The 8,946-nt window shown below is 40.9% G+C and overlaps 1 protein-coding gene across 1 annotated transcript; it reads right to left on the reverse strand.

Moving 5' to 3' along the window:
• Window positions 1-6: 6 nt before the first annotated feature.
• Window positions 7-7,379, reverse strand: LOC120805445 (hyaluronan and proteoglycan link protein 1-like). The gene is made up of 5 exons (XM_040155679.1): window positions 7,334-7,379; window positions 7,076-7,198; window positions 2,244-2,582; window positions 582-884; window positions 7-340 (listed from the first exon to the last, which is right to left on the reverse strand). Exons 2-5 carry the CDS (start codon window positions 7,164-7,166, stop codon window positions 51-53), a joined length of 1,023 nt encoding a protein of 340 aa, XP_040011613.1. The 5' UTR covers window positions 7,167-7,198; window positions 7,334-7,379; the 3' UTR covers window positions 7-50.
• Window positions 7,380-8,946: the final 1,567 nt, after the last annotated feature.

Raw genomic sequence — 8,946 nt, forward strand, 5'->3', positions numbered from 1 at the left:
GCTGTTGCTGCTCTTTGGTGGTTATGGCTTCCTTATTCCTATTTACCCTCTTACTGCTCAGCCTTGTAGCAGTAGACGCCGTAAGACCTTTGGTTCTTGTCTGGGAATCCGACAAGCCTCACCGCAGCTTCTGTGGGGCTGCAGTTCTTACGAGGCCTGGAGATGGGGTAGCGGACACTTCCGTCAGCCAACCAGCCAGCATCACATCGATCGTAGCCCTTGAGCTTCCAGGCGGCATATATGTGGCCCACCTTGGCAATCTCTGCACCATCATCTAAGCATGCCTGCACAGCCTCATCAAAGGTCAGACTGTCGGGCTGGACCAGCCAATAGAAACGTCCTGATGGCAGAGAAACAAAACAGGTGATCAGGGGAACAACTTGATGGCATTACTCTATTCTTGATAGATGATTCAAGTATTTTCTGTTTTTTTACATACTGGTCTAGCAATACCTCCATATCAGATTTTTAACAAAACCAAAAATTGAAAAGTCAGTGTCTCTTGATGCAAGCACACCACATGAACACTGAACAACCTAAAAAACAAAGCAGCACATTGGATAAACAAATAAAAACCTTACCTTTGAGTGCAGGAGCGTAGCAGAATACATCATAGTGGCTTATCCGTTTGTCTTGACGGCCATAGCTTCTGAGGCCAGGCCCATTGTTGGAGCCACCACAAGGCTCTCTGGGTTTGGTGATTGGATACTGCACTGTGCCATCATTCAGCCAGCCAGCATTGCACCAGTGCAGGCCACCCTTCCAGGCTTCAAGCAGCTGGTCAATGGAGGCAACTGCAGCACCCTGGTCCAAACAGGCCTGTACAGCAGCGTCGAAGTTCAGTCTGTAGCGGCTCACACGTTGGGAATATGGGAACACAACACCTGAGTGAGGCAAAAGAGATTAGATTAATATGATAATATGTCATTAGTTTGAATGAAGATCAATTCAGAATAAAAAAAAGAACATGCAAAGTTATATCTTTCTTTCACACCTAATTATTTCTTTTGCAAAATCTAATAATATGGCCAGGTACAACATAGTGAGTTATCACATTGTGAAGCATTGTTAGCATGATTGGCCTCAGGGCACTTTAAAAACAAAAAATCTTAATTTCCCTCCACTTATGGTGCCACTTTTCACCAATTCAGGCCCGTAGACAAAAGAAGAATGTGTGTGTGGTCTTGGAGTCGACTGTGGTCTCTCCAGGGAAGCTGGCGTAGCTGGCATGTGATATGTTCCGTTTTATGTTAGTGAATATAGGCCTATTAGTCTTTCAGGTCCAGCAGCTTGCAAAATGTCTTCAGAGGCCAGACTTTACTAACTCATTAATTTCGTGCTTGTCTGCCCCCCTGATTAGAAGAAGAGATCATCTTATGAAAAGTAGGTATTAAGAGATCAAAAGATCAAAGCGAAGAAATAATAAAATCATAATTCAAAAGTGAATCTACACATCAGTACAGCCTAATTCAGGGGAAATATGCAAATGATGCTGGAGACTTAATTGCAGAAATGCACTGACAGTTTACTCATTGTGATGTCTTCCTCATACCAGGTTCTACAAAGTAGCGGAAGGTTATTATTATTCTGTTCAAGTTACTTTTGTATAAAACTACATGTTCAGCCTCCACCCAGATTGATCTTTCACATATGTGAAAAACTATCAACAATATGTTGGTGGGAGCTACCTTTTGGTGCTAGAGAGCCATGACATTTTGCAAATATCCAAAGTGTCACCATGCAAGATTTGAGAAATATACTGTATGAATAGATTTGTAAATAATCATGCTTGCATGATAAGCAGACTTCTTTGTGAACTACAGGAAGACATTCTAGTGACTATAAAATCTGATGAGTAGTCGGATATTTGAGGATATGGACTGGGAAAGATGCAAAATGATTTTCTGTTTACTGATGTTGAACAGTATTCAAATTTAATCATGACAGAATCATTAAAGTGGTTTGTATAAATCAGCACAAGCTGTCTATCTTTTGTTTTTCTTTTTCAACAAGAAAAGGAAATGTGGATGTTTTCAATAACTAGAAACAAAAACATTGTTGAGGAAGATGGTTGATCCTGAATAATTAATTTTTAACAGGGAAAGGATATAAAATAACTAGTTAACATTGAATAAACACTAATGTCTTACCAACCTGAATTAGAATTTATACAGATTATATGAGATGAGATGAGGCCTGTCCCTAAGTTAAGTTTCTAAATAGATATAAAAAGTAGGATTTACCATCAATGACACCACCTTTCACCTCTAAGATGATATCTTGTATGGTGTCTTCCATCCCATTGTTGATCTCACAGCGGTATTTTCCCATGTCTTCCATGGAGACATCAATTAACATTAAGGAGAAATCTTCATCTTCAGACTCCTCAATAAAGGCACGGTCCTCGTAGTTTCCAAAGGTCTTCGTGTGCATTCCCATTGAAAGCAGCACATCTTCATTCAGTGGTTCATCATCTGCCAACTTGGACCATTTGGCTCGAATGCTACCAAAGAACATGGTGTCTTTGGACTGGAGCTCGCAGGGCAGGGTGACATTGGCGCCTAGGTTGGCAAAAATCTTAACTGGAAAAGAGGAAAACATCATATAACCTCAGTGGGGTTTGGTGGTGATTGGGCCCGTGACAGTTGAACTTAAAGTGGAAAATATAATGTAAAGTTTATTTAAATTTGCACTATATTTTACGTATTGATTACAAAGATTGCATCCAGAATTTTTTGCTTTGCTTTCGTGCTTGGCATGAAACGGATGTAGCTTGACCCAAAAATGGAAAAAATTCTTGAATGCAACTTTTTTGGAATTCTTCCCTCTTTATTGGTCATGCATATGTATACACATATCCTACAGTATTGGAGACCAGCCAATCTACTGAAGTCATTCTCTTCAGTCTCCTTCCTGCTCTTGTCAGTCCTGGCACATATAAATCTTTGGATCCTCTGCATTAACCCTCAAAGAGCTTATCTTTCATCTGCTGCATTTGATTTGTGTAAAGCACAAATTGACACCAAGTCAATAACAGGAAAAGTAAGCAGATAATGTAGTCAATGATGTACAGAATCTAGTTGTCATAATTATTCTTTCTTTCACTAATTTCCTCTGTGCACTCCCTCTCTATCCTCCTTGTCCAAACTAGGCCACACTTTAACTTAAAACAGCAGGTCATTTCCCACAATCTCCTTGACATCTATGTTTACACCTTACAGGGCTTGCTTAGTTAAGAAGAAACCAACCAGCAAGGGGTGGCCTGTGCCAGGCAATAACAAGCACCAGATGGATAGATATATAGAACCTTGAACAATCAACCTTGTAAGTGGAGTCAAAGTCTGCAATACACAGCTCCTGTCATTTAATATGGTAATTACATAACTGCCATAACTAGAAGTGGTCTGCACACATAACTATTATTCTTATGCAACCAAGCAGTTTTTGGCTGAATGTTACTACTTACTCAGTATGTATGATCTGTATCTAAACCAGTCTGTCTCAGCTTTCTGACTGAGGATGCCAGCATTTGTGTTGAGACGCCCCCACTTCGAGCAGTCACACCAGAGCCATGGCTGGAACACTGTCTCATCGGCTCTACAGGGAAAATATTTCCCACATCGGCAATGCTGGAAATAATAGGAACCACTGGACTTGTTCAGTGGTGCTCAGATCATTAGTATTGAGCTTCTAACACACACACACACACACACAGACACACACACACACACACCTAATCACACGCAGTCCTATCTCGTGCCACTTCATATTTTTTTACTCCTTTCATAAGGCTGCATATGCCAGAGAATACTTCTATTACACAGTCACCACACCCAGTAGCCTCACTCGCCTCTCGACTGGTCAGCGAGATGCCAGGTACTTTACGAGCTATGAAACACTCTTTTGCCACTGCTAATTACTAATGTCTTCGAAAGCAGTGCGGAGCTTAAAAGATGTCTGGACAAGATTCCTCTTGGACCGGTCTGTCAGTGAGTCAGTGAGGAATGACTCACAGCTTCGCCCTGCCTCATAAATTCTCTGCATGGGTAGCAGTTGGCATTAAATGTGACTGAAGGTCCAGTATGACTAAATTGCTCATCAAAAGCCCTGGCGAAGGTGAAGGGGATAGTGATATTAACAACAGCTGACCAGCTAAAATTTTATTAAAATGATTAAAATTTTCCAAATTTCTAAACCTTAATCAGGTAATTACTAAGCAGAATAGAGTAGATAGAATAAAGGAGTTCTTTGTACTGTCTTATGGAAACATTTTTCTGTCCATGGATGAATACCAACTACTAGAAGTGGTTTGAAATCCTGAAATGTGGGATGGAAGGAGGGGATCGATTACAAATCATGTGCCAACATAATGTTAAGAAAAGAGCTTGGAATTTCATTACTGTAGACATTACGACCTAATACCTTACAGATCACTAAATAAAGGCATAATAAAGAACACTGTCTCTTGGACATACCAAATATTCTGGAGCAACTTTGAAGATGATGATGTCTGAGAGACAGCAGTAGCAGACAGAAAGACAGGTACATTGAAGGTAATTCCATACTCCTTCCTGCTCCTGCAGTTACCAACCATCGATGCCCCACAGGAGAATGTGGCCCCAACCATGTGGTGCACACTACACTCATAAAGCAACAGCCGGCTGTGTGTACTTAGCTTTTCAGGAAGAGAAGGAAGCCTTTCTTTTCTTTTCTTTGTCACACCTCAAACAACATCCTATTTATATAAGACTCTCCGAGGTCAAAGGGGGTGCCAAGTTGTCAAGTTTAACATAAAAATGGGTTGTCAAAGAATTCTGACTGGGTTCTATCTGAAATTTCTGTGAAGAGTGCAGCCGGGAATGAAAACACAACAAAGAAGTAAATGAACACATGTGCATCACTATAAAAACGCTCTGCAGCTGCAGCCAAGGCCTGCTGCCATTTTATGACCTAGCACAATTCTCTCTCACTCTGTAAAAGATTGTAATGGCAGGTGATTGGAACCATCTGCATCTTTGTAACATCAAACTGTAAATTAACAGCATTACAGTGGTCCAAATCTACTCAGTGACCTATATATTCTGAAACTGCTAGAGTTTAATTACACTGTTGAACCTCTAACCGTAATTTGCACTTCACTTTATTAAATGAATCATATCTTTAATTTGCTCAAATCTCTCATCTGTGAAAGGATGGAAAGAATTTAAATCTGCAGAGAGAAGTTGCTGCTTATGTCAGTGTGTGTACAATGTGCCACACCCTCTGACACAGCAGCTTGACATGTGATGATTTACAGCATCCCGCAGCTTTGCTCTCTTCTGCTGCTGGCTCGCTTGTGTCAATATGGACAACAAGCACAGCTGGGACAAACACAGCAGGCCAACTCCTACACATTAATTCCAGTAAACTCTTTGTTGTTGTCTCCCATACAGAACAAGGACAAATGCAAAGTGTGGTTGTGTATCGCTCACATGGGCACACATATGCAATCAACCGAACACATGTACAATAGACTGTCAACAGAGTCATTTGTTAAATTATACTTAAATTGAATTAACACATGTGCAGTAGGACTAAACATGGCTCCATCAATGTCTCATCCCCTAGCCTAAACATATTTTCTACTCAGTCCCCAGCCTCAGCCCATTTCCAGCCAGCCCAAGCAATGGGGCCAAGACTCACTAAGCAACTACCACAGTAAGCATTAGACTTAACAGACTATTACCTCACAGGGAAAGACAGAGTCATTTGGCTGCTGTTCAGCATGGGGCTCTATACATTTGGCCGTGGGTCGTTAATCTTACCTTTGCTCCTGTCGTACTGCCTGTTTCCGTGGCGGGCTTCCAAAAGCTCCCAGTGCCAGATTGAATCAGTAAGTATAAGGACAGCCAACACCCAGTGAACAGACAGAGGATACACTGCTCATATGGCCAATAAAAGCTATACTAAATGGACAAGTGATTGAGCTAGCCTGAGCTGGGGCAATGCTTGTACATGACGACAGTGAGATCATATGCAGTATATTCATATGTGCACTATATAGACACACATACTCGCACTCACACCTGTGATATCACTGGCGATGGGAGTAATTTCAATGTTTGGAAAAAAAAGCATAATCTCATCCCAGAAACTGAAACTGTTCTCCCCATCTGAGCCTTTTCCTCCCATCTTGGAAGAGACAGAGCTGAGACATCCCTAATTTGACGTCTACTGAGTCAGCTTGAAGGGCTGCTGAAAGCGCATTACATATCACTCAGTACATATAAGATGCAGGGTTCTAGCTACTGTTCTTTATCGTTCACCACAGCAGTAGATCTATTCTGGTATTTCATGTAGCTTGCAGGTGCATCAACCATCTCAGTGTATCGTCCTGTAGGCAGATGTGAATTTGAATTATATTAGCCCCATGATTGAGTGCAGGTGCTCTCTGATAAGATTGCTTTCTAGGTTTTAATGTTCTGTCTGCAAAAGGAAGAATAAGTAGACAGAAAACAAATAAAATGACAGAAAAAAATGACAAAAGGTCGTGATTTTACTGCGGGAAATTCCTGACTATTTTTGCACTATAGTAAGGATTTAGTGCTTGACCGATAAAGGACAAGAACTACTAGCCTAGTTTAAGCCACTAAGTCTCCTATTTTTACCCATTTTAAGAGTACAACCAGTAGTATCAGTGGTGTGGTCCTCATTCAGTAGTGCGGGCAGAGAACCTCTTTGAATGACAGGGTGATTTATTCACCAACCGGTCCATACTGTGGTGGTCTGTATGCAACAGTTCAATGTGTCAATGGTTAGTTACACTGTGGCTGTGTGTCTGTTACCCCAGAGACGATTCTGTTACCTACTGCTACAATGACCCTGTTGTTACACAAGCCTTGTGCTGTGGTACCACTTCACTTAGGTCTCCTACACAGCTCATCCTCCTGTTTGTCTTCTTCTCCATGCACAAACACAGTTACGCAAGCACACACACGTGCATTCACAAAAGATAACAAATTATACACAAAATTTAAAATATAAATATGTGGGTGATTGATATGTATATATTTTTTTTACAGAAATTTTATCTTACCTGTTGGTTTTAAGGCAGGGGTTGTCACCTTACTGTACGCACTGCCAGTCAGTGTCAGGGAGATTATTGTGATGCACAGCAGACTTGTCATTTTCTTTTTTTTTTCACACAAAGTGCCCTCTCCTATCAAAATATAAATATCAAACCTAAAAAGAAAAAATAAAACTGCACCAAGTTATCTAAAATGTAATTATTTAACAAGAGTTCAAACAATATTTCTTGTCCATTAATTTTTATTCATCTAGTGGTCCCTCTTACTTTATGCCTTTTTGCAGCAGCCGCCTGTGGTGCTACTGGAAAGTTTGGGCTCCTCAGAGGTCCAAACCAGTGCCTTTTATTGTAGTCTTTCATGGCTGAGACCACTCCCTCTCCCCTCAGCCCATCACCATTTACACCATTTACTGGCCTCCCTTTACCACATTATTTATGAAAGCCTCCCTCCTCTCCTTTGGGAGAATGAATAGTACAGCAAAACTCCAGAATATTAACCTCCAGACAATTATCCTGATTTATATGTATATCAGCTAGAAGTGGGACCATAATGATTCCCTTTGAGGAATGCTATAAAGTAAAAATAACAAAACTTAGATAATATCACTGAAATTGATCAGATATACATTTATCCTCAATAGATTCGATGAAAGAAACATGACATTTTTATTGAATCACATCTATTGTCTGATGACTTGCAGCCTTGCTATGTTTTAAATTCTATTAACTGTGATTCATTCTGGTTTTATGCTCTAATTTTATTATTGCTGTTTTTATAATCTCTTTATGAGGCTTCAATTACACAAATCAAAAATTAATGTTCATGAGTTATATATTGTCACGCTTAACTCTGACTTCTGTAAAAGGCCTGAACACTGCCCCCATCCTCACACACATGCAAACACACACACACACACACACACACACCCACACACATACACACACACACACACACACACACACACACACACACACACACACACACACACACACACTGGTGAAAGAAGTGATGTGTGGTTACTTTGCAGCTTTGTTGACTTATACGTACGTTTAATGCAAGACCATTAAATGTAAAAGGGTCATAAAAATGGTGTACACAGAAAGTCTGCCTACCAGTCATACTTTGCCTTATCCTCCTTTACGTCCTTTATTTATTATCTTCCATTCTCTTCCTTTTCTTTCTTTTCCCCATGGCATGTATTATCTTACATAAATTCAAGGCTACATTACTTCTCTGTCTCTAATCCTATTTGAAAGTGTTTAAATTTGTGTTATAAACATCTGTAACTAAGAAGGAAATTGATCAAGACAGCTAATATCCACCCTCCCCACTGTAAACAGTGTGAGCATGTTTCTCTCAGTGTCGTTCTCTCAGCCTCAGTCTCAGTCTCTATGCTCTGCCGTCTCTTAGAGCAGAGACAGCAGAACATAGTTCCAGTGAAGGAGGACATGGATTTGTGACCAGCCATGAGCAGAGAGAGCCTGTGTGGTCTGTCCTGAATGTTTTCTCAGCCGTCCAGACTGTCTTTGAAAGATGGCAAGGCTGTGAGTGGAGCCACGGGCTGCAGATGCTGCTCTGGACCACGCCATCACTGGAGTTATTACAGCTGGGACAACCCAAATTGTTTTCTTTCTCTCTCTCTCTCTCTCTCTCTCTTTCTCCCCTCTGCCCCGTCTGTCAATCCTTCAAACCCCACAGAGATGACAACAGAGAACATGGTGGGCCTCTGTTGTGTATTCTGAAGTCCCAGCCTGCCCTGGGCACATCCTCTATGCCTCTGCCTTGGATCCTCCAATCCTCTGGAGATCTAAGGAACTGTTACATAAGATGACCAAAGGCCCAATAAACAGGGTGAAATGATAAACATACATGGCCCCAA

The sequence above is a fragment of the Xiphias gladius genome, chromosome 19, assembly GCF_016859285.1.
Source record: "Xiphias gladius isolate SHS-SW01 ecotype Sanya breed wild chromosome 19, ASM1685928v1, whole genome shotgun sequence".
Classification (NCBI taxonomy): Eukaryota; Metazoa; Chordata; class Actinopteri; order Istiophoriformes; family Xiphiidae; genus Xiphias; species Xiphias gladius.